At 49.5% G+C, this 19,534-nt stretch overlaps 1 protein-coding gene across 1 annotated transcript in view; it reads left to right on the forward strand.

Annotated features, from left to right (window-relative positions):
- The window catches only part of LOC140403820 (myocardin-related transcription factor A-like), a 271,655-nt gene extending 259,728 nt beyond the window's left edge, over nt 1-11,927 (forward strand). The window contains 2 exon segments of the mRNA XM_072491982.1: nt 2,037-2,094; nt 4,904-11,927. Coding sequence (XP_072348083.1) covers nt 2,037-2,094; nt 4,904-5,421 — 576 coding nt within the window. The 3' untranslated portion in view covers nt 5,422-11,927.
- Nucleotides 11,928-19,534: the final 7,607 nt, after the last annotated feature.

Genomic DNA, 19,534 nt, shown 5'->3' on the forward strand with positions numbered 1-19,534 from the left:
CCCTCCCCCCCTGTCCCTCCCTCCCCCCCTGTCCCTCCCTCCCCCCTGTCCCTCCTCTCCCCCTGTCCCTCCCTCCCCCCTGTCCCTCCTCCCCCCTGTCCCTCCCTCCCCCCTGTCCCTCCCCTCCCCCCTGTCCCTCCCTCCCCCCTGTCCCTCCCTCCCCCCTGTCCCTCCCTCCCCCCTGTCCCTCCCTCCCCCCTGTCCCTCCCTCCCCCTGTCCCCTCCCCCTCCCTCCTCCCCCCTGTCCCTCCCTCCCCCCTGTCCCTCCCTCCCCCCTGTCCCTCCCTCCCCCCTGTCCCTCCCTCCCCCCTGTCCTCCTCCCCCCTGTCCCTCCTCCCCCTGTCCCTCCCTCCCCCCTGTCCCTCCCTCCCCTGTCCCTCCCTCCCCCTGTCCCTCCTCCCCCTGTCCCTCCCTCTCCCCCTGTCCCTCCCTCCCCCTGTCCTCCCTCCCCCTGTCCCTCCCTCCCCCTGTCCCTCCCTCCCCTGTCCCTCCCTCCCCCTGTCCCTCCCTCCCCCTGTCCCTCCCTCCCCCTGCCCCTCCCTCCCCTGCCCCTCCCTCCCCTGCCCTCCCCTCCCCCTTCCCCTCCCTCCCCTCCCCCTTCCCCTCCCTCCCTCCCCCTTCCCCTTCCCCTCCCTCCCCCTTCCCCTCCCTCCCCTCCCCCTTCCCCTCCCTCCCCCTTCCCCTCCCTCCCCCTTCCCCTCCCTCCCCCTTCCCCCCCCTTCCACCCCTCCCCCTTCCACCCTTCCCCCTCCCCCTTCCACCCTTCCCCCTCCCCCCCCTTTCCCACCCCTCCTCTTTCCCACCCCTCCCCCTCCCCTTCTCCTCCATCCTGGCAGTAGTGGCCAGGATATAACATGGCTTAGGATAACAATTGAGAAGAACTTAAGCACCGACAAAGACTGAGGTGATCGATTGGAGATTGGAAACAGAACTTGAGGAAATGAAATAGACGATGTTGGTTGGCAAGCAGTGACGTAGAACAGCAATGGACAATTTAAAATTGAACTAAAATATATTCTGCTATAAAGCGAGAACAAAATAATCACCAATAAAGGCAAAGGAAGATTTGAAGGTCCGAACCGGGTTTGTATTATACACACGAGCAAGACTGAGAATATTTGAGGAAAATATGATGATATCAGGAGAGTATGAAAAATAGAGTTGGGGGAAGACATAGGAAGTCTGAGGTTCAATGCTCAAAGAGTTGGAAGAGAGAATCAGATATTAACTTGGTGTAAAATCCCTGTCTCCGATGAGTTCCACCCTGAATTCTAAAAAGAATTCGGGGAAGGGACAAGAGAGACACTTTTACATATTTCATAATTTATTCGAAAAATGTTGTAGTGCCAGAGGGCTAGCGGGTAGTTGACCACAGAAACCTTACAGCACACAAGGAGGCCATTCGGCCCAGCTTGTCCATGCCAGCCCGAGGACACCCAGTGTCCTTTCTAATCCCACCTTCCTGCACCCGGCCCACAGCCCTGTAGCTGACAGCACTTAAGGTGCAGAACCAGGTACTTTTTAAAAGAGTTTAGGATCCCTGCCTCCACCACCAACTCGGGCAGCGAATTCCAGACTCCCACTACCCTCTGCGTAAAAACATTCTTCCTCGTGTCCCCTCTACACCTTCTGCCTCTTATGTTGAATCTCTGTCCCCTGGTTCTAGAATTCTCCACCAAGGGAAACAATTTTATTCTGTCCACTCTATCTCTTCCCCTCATAATTTTGTTCACCTCAATTAAATCACCCCTCAGCCTCCTTTGTTCCGAGGAAAATAACCCCAGTCTGTCCAGTCTCTCCTCCTGGCCACACTTTTCTCACCCTGGCAACATTCCTGTAAACCTCCTGGTCCCATCATTGTGATTGAGGCTAATGGCTGCCGTCAGCAGGGAAGCTGTCTGAGAACTGACCTAAAGACACTCGAGTGGCTGCTGTGGGGGGAGAATCTCAACATTTAACTCCTTTGGATAGGCCGTCCACACCTTGCCACTCTCGGCTTGCACCCAGTGACGATTGTGATGTTTTATTCTCCTCAGGAAAGCTCCAGGAGTCAACAGATGGACGATTTGTTTGACATCCTCATTGAAAGTGGAGGTAAGCTAATGGTGACAACATATATTTCTGTTCTGTAAAAACCTTTCACACCAGGCTGTTCAAGAATTCTGTCCTTGTGATCTCATGTGCATCATGAAACCTCTGGCTGGTGGTGGTCGAGACAGGGGTGGGGTGCATGTATAGCAGTAAATTCACACACTCTCCCTAATCCCACGAGTTGTACTGGGCTGCAACACCGAATAGTTTAGCATCCATTCTCCAAAGTTCTGGAGTTTCCTCCCTAACTCTTTCCACCTCTCTACCACTCATCTTTATAAGCTCCATAACTCTTTGACCACAGTTTGGATCATCTCCGCTCGTATCTCCTGACCTGGCGCAGTGTCAAATTTTATCGGATCCCCTTACTGTGTTGCATCTGACGGTGTTTTAATATATTAACAGAGCTATATAAATGCAAATTGTTGCAGTTTACACTCCGCCGCACCCAAAGGTATCAAGTATCTCCGGTTGCTGAAATAACTTTCCGCCAATCAGGCGACTGTGTTGTGGACAATCCTTTCAAAACTCCCAGGCACCCAAACTTTCCAAAGTTCTGTTTAAGTTATCATCACTTCCCTACTTTTACATTTGATCCTTCAGGAGAAACCCTACTGTTCTATTCTGGCCTCACCAACTTGTGTTGCTAGTTTCAGCAGTTTATGTGTCCGTATTTCCCAGATCCTTGCTGCTCCTCTGCCCAATTTAATTTGTTGCCTTTCCAGAATGAATTGGCCTCCATATTCCTCCGGCCAAAGTGAACCAGTTATCCAGGAGAAGTTGATTGTTTTTAAAATTCTTTGATGGGGATGTGGAAGTCGCTGGCCAGGCCAATGTTTGTAATCCATCCTTATTGTCATAGATAGATAGAGTCGTAGATGTTTACAGCATGGAAACAGGTCCTTCGGCCCAGCTTGTCCATGTCGTCCAGTTGCGATCACTAAGCTAGTCCCACTTGCCTGCATTTGGCCCATCTATTGTCCTTGAGAAGGTGGTGGTGAGGTGTCACCCTGAGCCGCTGCAGTCCATCCCCAGTGCTGTTAGGGAGGGTTTGGCCTGATCCAATCTCCCGGCAGGGACCTGGGTTCGATTCTGACCTTGGGTCACTGTCTGTGTGGAGTCTGCACGTTCTCCCCTTGTGTCTGCGTGGGTTTCCTCCGGGTGCTCCGGTTTCCTCCCACAGTCCAAAGATGTGCAGGTTAGGTGGATTGGCCATGATCAATTGCCCCTTATGCCCAAAGGTTAGGTGGGCTTAGGGCATAGTGTGGGTCTAGAATCATAGAATTTACAATGCAGAAGGAGGCGATTCGGCCACTCGAGTCTGCTCTGGCCATTGGAAGAGCATTCAACTCAAGTCCACACCGCCACCCTATCCCAGTAACCCCTCCTAACCTTTTTGGACACTAAGGGCAATTTAGAATGGCCAATCCACTTAACTGCACATAGAACATGCAGTGCATAGAACATGCAGTGCAGAAGGAGGCCATTCGGCCCATCAAGTCTGCACTGACTCACTTAAGCCCTCAATTCCACCCTATCCCCGTAACCCAATAACCCCTAACCTTTTTGGTCACTAAGGGCAATTTATCATGCCCAATCCACCTGACCTGCACGTCTTTGGACTGTGGGAGGAAACCGGAGGAAAGCCACGCAGACACAGGGAGAACGTGCAAACTCCGCACAGACAGTGACCCAGCGGGGAATCGAACCTGGAAGCCTGGCGCTGTGAAGCCACAGTGCTACCCCACTTGTGCTACCGTGCTGCCCACCTTTGGACTGTGGGAGGAAACCGGAGCACCCGGAGGAAACCCACGCAGACACGGGGAGAACGTGCAGACTCCGCACAGAATCGAACTTGGGACCCTAGAGATTTGAAGCAGCTGTGCTAACCACTGTAATACCGTGCCATCTCGGTTGAGTGCTCTTTGGAGGATCGGTGCTAACCTGATGAGCCGAATGGCCTTATGCACTGCAGGGATTCTCTGAATACTCTGGTACTGTTGACCAACTAATGCTGCTTGCTCCAGTTTGCCTGATGTGGTTAATTTATTTTCCCACCCATCTATCCAGATGTACAGTTATTTGGACGCCTCCAGCCATTTCTCTAGTATGAACCCAGGTAGTGAGCGCCATCTTGCTACTCCACTGTGGAGGGGGAATCATGGCCAACCCCAATCCTTTCTGGCTTGCTGTCTGTATTGTTACTTTCCAGCAGGTGTCAGTGCAGCACGGTAGCATTGTGGATAGCACAATTGCTTCACAGCTCCAGGGTCCCAGGTTCGATTCCAGCTTGGGTCACTGTCTGTGCGGAAGTCTGCACATCCTCCCCGTGTCTGCGTGGGTTTCCTCCGGGTGCTCCGGTTTCCTCCCACAGTCCAAAGATGTGCAGGTTAGGTGGATTTGACCATGATAAATTGCCCTTAGTGTCCAAAATTGCCCTTAGTATTGGGTGGGGTTACTGGGTTATGGGGATGGGGTGGAGGTGTCGACCTTGGGTAGGGTGCTCTTTCCAAGAGCCGGTGCAGACTCGATGGGCCGAATGGCCTCCTTCTGCTCTGTAAATTCTATGATAATCTATGATAATGACCAGGAGAATAGTTTTAGATTTGTGTCGCTCTGAGACACAAGATGCCTGAGGTCAATTCTGCCGCAACTACCTGAACGTCTCCCCGTCCTGAGTAGTCGGGGAACCCCGAGATACATTGGGAGGTGGAGACGGGACCACCCAAATTGCAGTGTTGAGGACCTGAAGCTGGGGTAGTGGGAATAAGACGTGAACAAAGCACTGATTTATTTTCTTCTTCATTGACAGAAATTTCACTCAACGCCAAGGATGTTTCCACGTCTTTAAGCACCCCGTCTCCAGGCAACATTTCGCCCACCCTCGCCATGTCCCCGCCAGCAGCTGGCAAAACCCCGCTGCCATCCCCGCAGTTGTTGATGGAGCCCATCAGCGACAGTCAGTCCAGCGACCGAGAGAGCCGACTGGAGGACTTCCTCGTAAGCACCACGGGCGTTCCACTATTATCGGTGGATCACGACGGGACCGAACCCCTCTCCCTCATTGACGACTTACACAACCAAATGCTGAGCAGTTCCAGTATCCTGGAGCACCCGCACTCACCCATGGACACTTCTGACCTGCACTTCACTGCGGACAGCACCAGCCTAACCCTGGACCTTGCCGACACTAACTTGGACAACATGGAGTGGCTGGACCTTACGATGGGCACCTCTTCTGTGGGCCTTGCTCCTTTGAGCTCTGTAACATCTAGTGTCTTCTCCACTGACTTTCTAGACAGTCACGATTTGCAGTTACACTGGGATTAACATCAACAGCTAAAACATTGAGGGCGAACCTTCGCAAATCCTCCTGGCCGCTGTGGGCCGAACCTGAATTAAATCCGGGCCCTTCGGCGTTTGCTCTTTGCTGTCACTTGACCAGGAACAACACACACGCTGGGAATGCAGATCCCTTTGTGAAGCATCTAAGGATCTTCTCTGTTTAAAATTCGCAGGCAAGAATGGGCTGGAGCTGTGGGCTGAAATCTGAGCCCGACCACCATTGCTGGGGGGGGGATCTACAACTGGATCAGGTTCCCAACTAGAAGATAGACCTTCTCAAAGATTGACCTGACAGCATGGGTTTCTTGGACCCTTGCACCTTCACGAGGCTTCTGGACCTGGTCCAATGCAACAGGATCACACGCTCCGTGCCTATTCATGATTTGGTTTCTACATTGCCAAGGTTGTGTTTTTGCACTGATTGGGGCATGATTTAAAAAAACAACTTTCAAATCAAAAACCCAAAGGCACACTCACTGAGCAGGGATCAGAATTAACTGCACCCACCAACGTGTTCAGGACAAGTCTGAATGTTGTTGTCTGCACCTGGGACAGATACCTCAGTGCTGCATTATTAATCTTTTTAAGATCGCGAAACAAGACCTACGTTTGAGTAGCTCGGGATGTAATTGCAGCGTTTTGACTTGTGCCCGAGAGAGAGAGAGAGAGACTGGCATTGTTTGTTTTAGCCTGAGGAGAGGTAGTGTTTAGCCCTGGGGCATCCCTCGCTGCATCTTAATGTGCCATCCATTCTCGAGTTGAATTTTGAGCTGTGTTATTGGATTCGGCGAGGCTGCTCTCGTGGGCACCCCAAGGAGAGCTGGCACTTGGCTCGAGTGATTTCTAATTTACCGAGTCCAAAAGTGTGCACAAAAAAAAAGTCTGCAAACAAAAATCAAGTTTTGTCCTGTTCTCGGACATGGAAATATTAGCCTACCATGGGCCGAATCCAGACAAGTCCCAGAGTTATGCTAGGAAAGCAGCAGAGCTAATACGCTGCTGGTTTTTACAGTGTTGATAGTTGGATCGAAGTTCCAGGGCAGGGTGACGCTTGTGAGCGGCATTCAGTGCAGACTGTGCATGACAGATAAATAGCTTTCAACTGCCAACTGAGGTCTCGGTGAGCCAGGTGCAGGTCTCTGGGCCCTTTGGTTTTGGGGAGGGGTGGGCATGCCCTGATTTTGTTGCCTCGTTCGCTCAAGCTGTGCTGGAAGTGTCTTCACTGTGCACCGTGATCTTCAAAGTGAGTGGGGGATTGACCAGTCATGGGTTAGATGTCGGGCAGCGCAAGCAGTCAACAGCTCTTGCCAGTCTGGTAGTGAGACTGAAAGGCATTTAAAATTCTATCGCAAGAGAAGTTTCCCAAATCTTTCTTGACAGCTTTTGCAAGGGTTTCTATTGAAACTGTTAAGTTGCAATCATCTAGAATGTAAAGCAATTGCACACTAAAATGTGCAGTTTAATCATCTCTGTGTGTAGGCCGCATAGTTGACTTCAGCTAAATGGATTTCACTGATAGTAACACGGGTGTCTGCGGCCCACATTTAACTTAAAGTCTTGAAAATGGGCACCAAATGACAACTTGTCCAGCCTTGTAGAGTAGCAATCAAAGACATTTCCTTTGAGGTTGCTAGTACCAGAGCTTGTGAAAAATGTCTCCTCCTTATGTGAGGAGTTTGAACATTGCTTCCGTCCACGACCAAGCTAATGCATTTCATCTTGGACCATTTGATCTTGCTGGCTGAGAATGGAATGACATTAGTTTTGGAGCTGGAGACGAGTGCGTGTATGTCTCCTAGATATGGATTAGACATTAAGCTAAAGGAGTTAAATGCAAATTACTGCGGATGCTGGAATCTGGAACAAATACAGAAAATTCTGGACAATCTCAGTGGGTCTGACAGTGTCTGAGGAAAGAGAAGGGAGCTGACGTTTCCAGTCTGGGTGACTCTTTGTCAAAACTAAAGGAGACTTGAAGGGCAAGAGACTTTGGAGAATTGCAGATGATGGTGGAGGGATGAAACTAGGTTGCAGAGCATGACAATTGCCCTGAATTCCTGGTTTTGACCGATCGGAGATTAGTAGGCCTAGACAATGGTGTGACTTTCAGAGTTGAAACACTCGCCGAATGTCACTTTTGCACACTTGCAGGCCTCGTGGTCAGAATCACTATTGCAAACTCGTGGCCAAGATGACCTTTACAGTAGCCAAAGTTGGAGTTACAGTGGCCATTATATAGCCCCCAAAAAAGAGATTGGGTGTAGCTGCTTTGGTCAGAAGGACTTTGCTTCTCTCCCCTTTCCCCATCGGCTCCTCATTGACGTGGGGAAGTCAGACAATAATAATCATAACCTTTTATTGTCACAAGTATGAAGTTACTGGTGAGAAGCCCCTAGTCTCCACATTCCGGCACCTGTTCGCGTACGCTGGTATGGGAATTGAACCCGCGCTGCTGGCTTGTTCTGCATCACAAACCAGCTGTCTAGCCCGCTGAGCTAACACGGCTTGATTCCTTTGCTTTCTGTGAATTTTCATCGTGCTCGGCATTGCAAGGAAGGACAGCTGCTCCATTCGGGTATCCGGTGCTTCACTGAACCAAGTGGAATTTTGCCCACAATATGACGGGTGGCAGAGGAAAACCAGGTGTAACTTATTTTGAAGGGGGGGGTTCAGGTCATCGTGTGGTGGCAATTCGATCTATTAATCCAGATACAGAAGAGCACCTTATTGCAAATATTGCCAGTGTGCCTATTGAAGCAGAAAGAAGATGGTTATTGTTAGTTCCCAATCCCAGCTGTGTTTAACATCTTTGTGTTGGGTTTGGTGTATTTTGAGTCTGTTTAGTGCCAGTGGATTCCTCTGCGTCCCTTCAACAAAAGCTCTGAGTTTATTTTTAATGCACTGCATATTCCTCTTTCACAAATTCCCGTGTGCACTATTAGAATTAATTAGGTTCTACTAAGGCGCCTGGCCTGCTTCAATAGAGAGTTTCAATCCCTTTGCCCGAGGAATCTTGTTCTTGGTTGACCAATGCAAAGCAAATTATTTTTAATATTTGGATAGTTTGAGTCATTTTCACTGCAATACTTTCACTCGCAATTTCAATAATCAGTGTAAATAATCTTCTCGGTAATCAATACCGTTCTGTTGTTCTCTGGCAGTAAGACCTCTGCACGCAGCATTTCTGAGCAATTTGAAAGAAAAGGTGGGTTTCGAACATCTTGCTGCGACCTGAATTCCCCACCCTCTAGATAGGTCCTCCAATGGTCAAAGTGCTTTCCGCTCAGTACCAGATCATGTGAAGCTCTGACAGCAGAAGCCCGCTGACCATCCGTTGAATTTTACTGTCTGAGCCAAATCACTGGATGCAGGTTGTTTATTTTTTTAAATCCTGCGCGTTCTACACTCGATATTAATGGGAAGGAAGTTGTATCACGCAATTGTTGCAGCATATTTGGTCCTTTTGTGTTAGTTCGGTTGCCGAAACATAATCAGCGGCTTTTGGTGGCACCAACCAATATTATAGCAACTCTAGCAGGGCTGAATGTTGTCAGTGTTGTGTATGTTTGGGGATTGTAGATGCAGAAAATGTGCAATATTTGGTGGCTCCCCTGCCGTGCGCTCCAGCTGTATATCTGATGTGGGTTTTGTAAAGGTTTCCCCGGTAGGGGATTGTGATCAGCACTGGGTGTTAGCTGCAATCTGAGACAATCCAAGCCGAATCGTCTCAAACTGGTAGGAAGGCTCTCCCTGATATTGTAGTCATGGACCCTTGGCTTTGGAGACCAGAATTTAACTGAAACACGGACAGGAGTGAAACTCTGCCCTAATGAGTGTGATTGTTTCTGTAAATCCGTTGTGTAATGAAGGCCTTTGCTCAGTTGGTATTGGCTCTGAACACGCAGCAGAGGGCGGGCGGGTTTGCCAAAGGCAATATCATCAGTTCCTTCCTCTTTGATGTCCTGCCCCCAGAGCTCAACATGCAGAATGCAAGATTGGGGTACACTAAGTTGGGCACCGTCTCCTCCTCCTCCCTCCTGATGTCTTCTCTCCACCTCATAATTCCTCTCCCACTCCAACCCCGAAAGAATCGTCAGATTTGCATTCCCCAACTCCTGCCTGACGTTTGCTTCTGATGGTGTCATGTATTTGAATGGAAAGTGCAGTTGAGTGTTGCAATGGGAAGGTTGGTATATACTCTTGCACTTCCTGATTCTCAGCATTGCACCATTGACGGCTGTGTCTTTAGATCGTCGGCATGAGATTCTGAAATTCCCTCCCGAAACCTCTCCGCCTCTCTCCCTCCTTTTAGGACGCTCTTTAAAACCTACCCCTTTGGCTCTCTGTATGTTGCTCAGTGTCTTGGTTTGGTTGTCTCTGTGACGTACCTCGGGATATTTTACTATCTTAACAGTAAGGTTCTCATCTCCAACTGCTGATCTCATGAAGGTTGACCTTTGTGCGTCTTGCCTGTAATTCTGCAGAACCCGGCCTGAGGTATTTAACATTCTGCCTACCATTCCTCTGATTCACTGCACTGTGTTTCACTGCAGTCGTTCCTCTTTCTCTCGGTTTTCATCCCAATCCCCCTGGACTCTGAGTTATGGTTTCACTGCTCCCAGCTACCCACTCAAGTGGTCTTTTTGGACTTGGCGCTTTGATTTTTAATCATTTTTTTCTCAGGATGTGAATGGAACTGGCAAGGCCTTACCTACTGTCGGTTCCTAATGGGGGGAAAATATGTTAGAGCTTCTGTTGCACACATTATAAAAGGAATGTACAGCACAGAAACAACCCACTCAGCTCAACTAGTCCCTGTTTATGCTCCGCACAATCTCCCTGCTGCCTGACTTCCTCTCACCCTAGCGAGACATTCTTCCGAAGAACAAAGAACAGTACAGCACAGGAACAGGCCCTTCGGCCCTCCAAGCCTGCGCCGACCATGCCCGTCTAACCCAAAACATTCTACATTTCCGGGGTCCGTATCCCTCTATTTCCATCCTATTTGTGTATTTATCAAGACGCCCCTTAAACGTCGCTATCGTCCCTGCTTCCACCACCTCCGGCAGCGAGTTCTAGGCACCATCTACCCTCTGTATAAAAACTTCCCTCACACATCTCCTCTAAACTTTGCCCCTCGCACCTTAAACCTATGTCCGCCAGTAATTGACCCTTCCACCCTGGGAAAATTCTTCTGACTATCCACTCTGTCCCTGCCCCTCATAATTCTGTAGACTTGGGCAGCACGGTGGCACAGTGGCTAGCATTGCTGCCTCATGGTGCTGAGTCCCAGGTTCGATCCCGGCCTCGGGTCACTGCCTGTGCGGAGTTTGCACGTTCTCCCCGTGTCTGCGTGGGTTTCCTCCGGGCGCTCCGGTTTCCTCCCACAGTTCAACAATGTGCCCTTAGTGTCCAAAAAGGTTGGGTGGGGTTGCTGGGTTACGGGGTTAGGATGGAAGTGTGGGCTTGGGTAGGGTGCTCTTTCCAAGAGCCAGAGCAACCCGTTGGGCCGAATGGCCTCCTGCACTGTCAATTCTATGAAAGAACATGGATTCTGTATTAACTATTCGATAATCCGGCGACTTCAAGGCTTTAAGGAGGGTTATGACAGCTGTTTTTGGACAGCTGTTTAATCCCTGTCACCTGTATCTTACGTTTGTACGTTTAGGCCTGTGTGTTTTGATTTGTGGCAGATTGAACCTGAAACGGTGGTGGTAGCTGATCCCAGTGAATAGCATTAAACGGAAGTTGGACAGATACTTGAGGTGATACTTGAAAACAGGAACGTGAGGCAAAACACAACCGCTCTTTCAAAGAGCCGCGATGGACTGAGTGGCCTCTTTCTGTGAAAGGTCACAGAGACGGCACGGTTGGCAGTTTCTAAGTGGTGGGACTGCCTCGAAGGGTGGCTTTGAATCCAGTCAAAAGCTTTAGAATTCATAGGAGAATCCATGGAACCACTGCAGTGCAGGAGGAGGCCATTCAGCCCATCGAGCCTGCACCGACCCTTTGAAAGAGCACCCTACCCCACCCCCCCTACCCCCGCCCTTGCCCTATCCCTGTAACCCCGCGCATTGATCATGGCCAATCCGCATAACCTGCTTATCTTTGGACACTGAGGGCAATTTACATTTCTCTTTTCACATAGGACTGGGAAAGGGCAGATTCACCAATCCCAGGGTCATTGCACGAGCCTTGGCTTTGAGAAATTCACTCCTGGGGAGTGCTTCATTGCTCCTGACTAGTATATATCATTGCTCCTGACTATCATATGTGGGGTGGAAGACTGGGACTGCTTAGCACAGGGCTAAATCGCTGGCTTTGAAAGCAGACCAAGGCAGGCCAGCAACACGGTTCAATTCCCGTACCAGCCTCCCCGAACAGGCGCCGGAATGTGGCGACTAGGGGCTTTTCACAGTAACTTCATTTGAAGCCTACTTGTGACAAAAAGCGATTTTCATACGTGGGGTGGGAGTTAATGGGGACGTGTGCTGTGGGGTGGGGGGTGGGGGTGGGGGGGGGGGGGTCAATCCTGTGAGGTAAAGGTGGCATTAATTTCTTAGCAACCAGATTAAATCTAAACTTAGGTGGTATTTTGGGGTTTTTCTTCAGGATCAAACCCCAAATTGCGGGTGATCTGGAAACGCAAAACACTGGAAATGCAAATCACTGGAAATGCAGGCTGGAGTGGAAAATGCGAGGTTACTTTAGAGACAGAATCCGAACTCCCACCCCGCGCTGAATGCCAGTTTCTGGTCTTTCAACACGCTCCTTGTTCAATTAATCCTGGAAGTGGCTTTGGTCCCTTTAAAATCTAGGTGTTCCTCGTCTTGATATAATTCTGACCATGCCTTCTGTACCACATTCCTCCAATATTGTGGGGTGGGGGGGGGGGGGGGGGGGGGCTGCTTCAGTGATCTTGGCTCATTTTGCTCTGATGTGGAGATGCCGGCGTTGGACTGGGGTGAGCACAAGAAAGAGCCGCGCTCCGAAAGCTACTGTTTGAAACAAACCTGTTGGACTTTAACCTGGTGTTGTAAGACTTCTTACTGTGCCCATTTTGCTATGGTGATAAGTACTTTAGGTCTCATTTAAGTGGATCAACAACTTGATTTATAAACTGCAGTTCATCAACCCTGTTGCAAATTGAATGCAATGCAAAATTAGTAATTGTTTTAAAAGTCTGACTTCTGGATGCTGTGAAGCCCACTTGCAGTTAGCTTGGTGCAACATACAATCCAACTCCAGCTCAATCCCAAACTGCTTCTTAAAAAGAGGGCTCCCAAGTACACATTTGGACTGTCGGATATGAACAATATTTTCCACAGCTAATGTTGCGGCCGAGGGGATTCCGCCAGTGCACTTGTGCCATTAACCTTGCTGCTCATTGATTACCAAGCACAGTACAAGCTTCAGTTGGCAGCAGAACTGCAGGTCTGCCAAGGGGGCATCGCAGTCTGCAGGTCCGAGCTCCAAACTGGTTGTTCAGTGAGGAGACTTAGGGCAGCAAGGAGATTTTACTGTAATTGTCTCTCCATCGAGCCTGGTCCCCTTAAATCTTGTAACACAGATGGAATGTAAAGCCAGACAGGAGAATTGAAACCTATTCTAAACTCATTGTTCTTGTTCACATCCCAAACCCTTTAAAATAAGTTGGGACATTATGCACTTGCTAAAGGTCCACTTTAATTATCACAGCTTCTGTGAATCGGAACAGAGATTAGCTTTTTTTTAAATTATGCTGGCGGTGGGCACTTTTCAATTATGCACTGTTTGACCTACCTTTAATTTTCTTGGGTGTCTGCACGGAGATTATTTTGTGGTGAGGTATTGATGAGTGAGGTATTTTGAACCAGTAAACTGGATTTACTCTCCGCTACTTTTGCCTGCATGCAGTGCCTGGAGGGGCCAGCCTTCCGTCTGAGCGACTGAGGAAAGGCCCCGTTTTGTGCACACTTGCTGTCCTGTTCTCTATCTCTCGATGCAGACAAAGAGATTGAATCACTGCAGATTGAGAGGGGGGGGTCAAGATCTCTTCAACTATCTATGGTTGAACAACTAATCTGGCCAAACGGCAATGCAGATTGGGTCTGCTTGATTAACAAGCTTTGACCCACCTCATGCTCCCGTGGGTGAATGTGCCTGAGCTGATCCAGACCAGGGGCATGTCCGGTTCAGTCCCCGGGCTCCTGAGCAGATAGTTGGTGCTGAAGTTGGCCTTTGCGTGGGATAGGGGGTCAGAGGTGTGGGGAGGGAGGGGATGTAGGCCAATCCGCTGGTCGCCACCCTCAGCAGCTCAGGGACACAGACAAATGTTCCAAACAACGTTAAACCACTCTGGAGGAGAGATTAAAACCTGAATTCCCCATGGGGGTTGTGTGGCTCACAACTAGTGGTATCAAAAGTAATGGAGCTTTCAAGCTGATGGTGGCTTCCTGCTTGCGATCGCCACATGGCATCTGCGCTGAGGTAGCTGAATGGCGAATTCTTGGGATGTGACACCAATTTAAAAAAACTTTAGAACACAGTTTGTTGGGTAGCGTTTCGAGCAGGGACAGGCAATTGCCCCCCACCCCCTCCGGGAGATCCAAGACTGGGGGCACTGAGTGGGAAACCAAGCTGGCAAACACAACTTTCCATATAAATTCCCAGACAGCGCTGGTTCCAAAGTGGCAAATTGGGAGTACAAACTCTTAATTAATGGGAGTACTGGGCAGCACGGTGACGCAGTGGGTTAGCACTGCTGCCTCAAGGTGCTGAGGTCCCAGGTTCGATCCTGGCTCTGGGTCACTGTCCGTGTGGAGTTTGCCCATTCTCCCCGTGTCTGCGCCCCCACAACCGAAAAATGTGCAAGCTCAGTGGATTGGCCACGCTAAATTGCCCCTTAATTGGGGAAAAAAATGAATTGGGTACTCTAAATTTAATTTTTTTTTAAATGAATGGGAGTACAGAATACAGCCACTAACTGGTTATTTGGTTAAACCTCATGGTCTGAAGTCTCGGGGGTCATAAAGCGGTGTTTTTATTTTTACAGAATTCGGATTGAATTGATGTTATGGGGGCTGGCTACAGGGCTGTTTGTGATGTCCGCTGACTAACAATATCCTTAGGTAGAATCTTGATGTTATTGAAAATTGACAGGAGCACATTTGGAACCCTCAGATTCAGGGAATATGTGGTGTGCCCAGCCCCAGCTTCACCACGGGATGATGGGACGCCCATTCTGGCTGTTCAGTTATTCACCAACGCCCTTTTCTACTCGATATACGATGTTAGTGTGGATTTTTCGACAAGTGCTGTAAACTGTGGGTGGGGGAGAAGGTAACGGGCGGCGGCACGGTGGTGCAGTGGTTAGCACTGGGTGGGGGGGGTGGTAATGACCGTTGATAACTGTCCAGCTCTAAACATCTGGCAGTGCTGGGAAATGAAGAATCAAGACCGTAAAATGTGTTCAATGGGGTTGGGAAGAACTTGGCGTGGAGTGTGAAGAGGAAGCAGTGAAAACAATGGTGCAAACCCAGGTGATCAAATCAAAGTGTTTTATTTTTGCCTATTCATTTATTTACCACTCAACACCTAACTACCTGAATTTCCATTTCCTGTGTTGTGAGATTTTGGGTGGAGTGGGGGGGTGGCATCCGCCTGGGTGATGAGCTAACTGGGCAGACACAACATTCGCACCCCCACGGTCACTCTGGCGGAGCCCTTGCTATTGGAGGGCTGCTGTGAGGCCAGAGACTCACTCCCAGAGCTCCCATCCCAATGGCTCGGCGTCTAAATGTGCCATCCAGATCAAAGGGTCCAATAGCACACTGGCATCTGTTCCTGAGGTTCTGGAGTGAGGCACCAGAGGGCCGGTGATATCTGTGGAAGTGTAACTCACCCCAGCAGGAGCCAGCACCTTGTGGGTGCAGCAAGGGAAATCTCAGCGGAGGGGGAGGGAAAGAGAAGGAGGCGCCACTGGAGGTCTCACCTGGAGAACATGAAATTGCTCATCGTTTCTTTCAACACAGCAGATGAAGCTCACCCTTCCAGAGGGGGCGCTGCTCGGTGAGCTGCAGGTGGGGCAGTTAGCTGGGCAGAGCCTAATAACCCTCAACATCGCCATCAGCCAAGGAAGGTGGCCTTTGCCAGTCACTTTACTGTGGGTCGCACAGGGACCCCCCCCCCCTCCCCCCAATCCCAAAAAGTGATATCGGCCCAACTTTGCATTGAAGAAGCAAATTCTGGGCCAGTGATCACCATGTCCGTGCCTGAGGGACAATCAGTCTCTTGCTGTACGCAAGCACTTTCTCAAATATTCTGTAACCGAGCGATAACCAATCATTTCCCCCGACAGGAGCTGGGCCCTCCCACCAGACAGATGTGTCAGAACTTTGTACAAACTCTTAACTCCTTTTGAAGCCACTATGAATGTGAGGTGTAAAACATTCACTGGGAACCATTTGGAGGAATGTATTTGGATTTTCCTTTTTAAATTGTAGTAACGCTGTCCGACCGGCCAGAAGCAAGGAAAAGGGGTGGGGTGGGGGGGAGAGAAAGCAGCTGTCATGAATGAATCTTACTGCTTGCTTTTGTTCTCTTTAAACATTTTTTTTTAACCGTCTGTAAACACTGTTTTGTGTTGAACTTTTTAAAAACTTTTTTTTAAAGAAGTATTTGTGTTTGTGGTTATTTGGGTTCCCTCTGCTTCTATTAAAGTCTTGAGTGATATCCAGTTAACTTTATCTTTCCCATCAGGTTTGCTGTAATGTGATGGTGCGATGTAGCTTTCACAGCCGGGCACACCACAGGGCCCCAGTTTGATTCCGTGACGAGTTTAGGCGGATTCGGTCAAGGCACCTGTTGCTGAGTTGGGGAGGGAGGGGAGGTGCAATCTCGACGGCCAAATGCCCTCCTCCTGCACTGTGGAAATAGAATCGGCCAACCTTCTCTGTACTTCGCCCTCCCATCGCCTTGGCCACGTTGGTCACTCTGTGAAAAGGTTTGTGGGCCGCGACTCCGTGCAGCCGAGCACGATGGGAGGTGTTTTCTCTTGCACGAGACATTAAACTGTTTGAACCCTCATGGGTAGATACATAAGATAAGAGTCAGCAAGGTCAACAGCACAGAAAAGGTCCATTGTGTCTGCGCCAGTCAAAAACAGCCAGCTAACTATTCTAATCTCATTTCCCAGCGCTTGACCCATCGCCTTGACTGCCCTGGCATCGCAAGTGTACATCCAAGTACTTCTGAAATGTTATGAGGGTCTCTGCCTCCACCACCCTTTCAGGCAGCAAGTTCCAGACTCCCAGCACCCTCTGGGTGAAAAGGTTTTTCCTCACGTCCCCTCTAAACCTCCCGTCCCTTACCTTAAATCTCTGCCCCCTGGTCATTGATCCCTCCACCAAGGGGAAAAGTTTCTTCCTGTCTACTCGATCTGTGCCCCTTCATAATTTTATACACCTCAATCACGACCCCCCCCCCCCCCCCCCCCCTCAGTCTCCTCTGCTCCAAGGAAAACAACCCCAGTCTATCCAATCTCTCTTCATCGCTAACACTCTCCAGCCCAGGCAAAATCCGGGTAAATCTCCTCTGCTCCCTTCCCAGTGGCGATCACATCCCTCCTATAATGTGGATTCCAGAACTGCTCACAACACTCTCGCTGTGGCCTACCCAATGTTTTATGCAGTTCCAGCGTAACCTCCCTGCTTACATGTTATATGTAGAGCTGGGAGTTCACCAGTCCTGGTCACAATACGCCTCTCACTGGGAGATTTGCCTGCTTACACAATTCTGAAGGAATTGAGTATCTGCTGAGGATGTGAAAGGTGCTGAATTGTGCTGGGTACAATATAACAGCACAGAAACGGCCACTTGTCCCAGCTAGTCTAGATTGGCATTAGCCCTCCCCCCACCACCACAGGCATCATGCCTTCCTGTCAATGTTATTTGCTTCAACCACTCCCACATGACGGTGAGTTCCACATTCCTACCACTAAAATTCTTCCTAAATTCTTTATTCGATCCCATTGATGGTCCCTGTTTTTGGCTTGCCCACGAGCGGAACTGCTTGCAACAAATTACTTGCGTATTTGTTTGCCAGGATCTCTGCCACATTTAGTTTCTTACACTCCGAGGACTAGAACAAAGAAAAATTACAGCACAGGAACAGGCCCTTCGGCCCTCCAAGCCTGCGCCGATCCAGATCCTCTGTCTAAAACTGTCAAAGAAAAATTACAGCAAAAGTGGCTTCTTTGCCCCTCCAACTAAGATTGACTATTTTGCTATGTTGAATTTAATTCGCCATTTATCTGCTCACTCTCCAAGCCAGTGTCTGTCTTCAGTTTGGTAAAGTGTTCCGTATTATTGCTTATTAACCTCCCGCCGCCCCGCCAAACTCCCCACCTCTCAGTTAGTGTTGCCTACAACAGGGTTTTTCAAACTCAGGGTCGTGACCCGCTGGTAGGTCGTGGGAGGGTCGCCGAGCGATCGGTTGTGGCGTTTCGATTGCGGGAAAAAGGCCGCGACCGGCTTTTAAGAATGCCGGCCCGGGCAGTCCCCGATAGTTTGCGGGGTGTGAGGGGGCGGCGCGAGGCTGAACTGTGTGCTGGTCATTGTGCCCAGCGGGGGGGGCAGGGGGGCATAGGCTGATGGGCGTCCGTGTGGGTGCGTGGCGCTAACAGTGGTGGCCCCAGCTTGGAGCTCCGCTCTAGTGCTCGTCCTCTGTGTGCTGTTCGGCTCGTCACCCTCCACTAATCAGCAGTACGCGACCTGTGGCTCCCTGGTCAACCTGTTCAACGGCCAGCAGTAGGTCCGCTTGCACTCCCACGACGATATGTATTGGTCGGGAAGTGGTCAGCAGTCTGTGACTGGGGTGGATGTAGCTATTGGACACTGAGAGGGAAGCCAGGCCAGGTTTGTCGGCAAGGAATACCGATCAAACGTGGCCAGTCAATACATGTCAACACAGGAAGAAACCTACACAGCCAGCACTTGGTGTCGCCACTCTCTGGAAACCAGGAAGTAAGTGCTTTTGGTGAGAATGGAGATGGAGATTACTTGAATGTTTGGATAGTGCAATGCAGTGGTTCCAGTAAGAAATATGGTGACATTGTATGTGTTTAATAAGTTACTTCATCTCGTCTAAAGTCATAGTTTGTAAAGTAAAAACAAGTTTGTACTTTTTTCTATAATTGGTTCAATTTCCAAAGACATGGAAATATATTGAAAACAAAGTTTGTGTGTAAATGTAAGGATGCACATGTTTAACTGAAATTGTTTTAATTTTTAACTCTTCCCCTGCACTGCACCTGACTCTGATCCTTCTCCCTTAATCTCAATGCTTGCTATTTCGCACTGACTCGGATTTCACATAATAAAATAAAACATTGATTTTCATGAGTTGTGAGTCGCGGCCCACAAGGCATTTGGTTGACTGTTGCCCACCCGCAGGGTCGCCACATTCCGCCGGCTTTCATCCAGGTATTTTGTTTTTCCTGTCTGCGTGACTGACGTGATTCGCACGTAAAGCGAGGGCGAGTGAAGTGAGGAGCGTGCTGAATGCTCACAACATTGACTGTGAGAGCAGTGCGCTGCCTCTGTGCTCAAAGTATAAATACTTATTTTGTTTTTACCTCTTGATGTTGAACTTTTAATCTACAAATGATGAAGCATTTCCTGCAACTTACGAAATATTCAGCGTGTGTTAAATGTTATTCAATCTTATTCATGGGGTCACGGTTCGTGAACGAGCCTCAATTTCAGTTTTGCGGTCCACTCACTAGCTTAGGTTGCCCATCACTGCTCTAGATCACTTCTCGGCCTTTTGGCTCAGATCAAGTGTAGTCTCATTTGATCGAGAGAAGCTGAGGATTTTGATGTCGATCGTGGATTGGAGAACTCGGAGGGATTGAAGTCGTCAAACAGGAAACGTTTGGAGCTCGGCTGCTATTGGTGGATCTACATGCTGGCCTGAACCTCTGGTTTAGGCCTAACGCCGATACAGTTCAGACCCAACGTATGAGCTATGGATGCAGCTGCATCCCGACCACCAGGCTGGGGAGTGCGAAACACTGTCCGAGTCACAGTGAAGAAAACTGAAGGAGAGTCACCTTTG

This window comes from Scyliorhinus torazame, chromosome 29 (assembly GCF_047496885.1).
Source record: "Scyliorhinus torazame isolate Kashiwa2021f chromosome 29, sScyTor2.1, whole genome shotgun sequence".
Taxonomy (NCBI): Eukaryota; Metazoa; Chordata; class Chondrichthyes; order Carcharhiniformes; family Scyliorhinidae; genus Scyliorhinus; species Scyliorhinus torazame.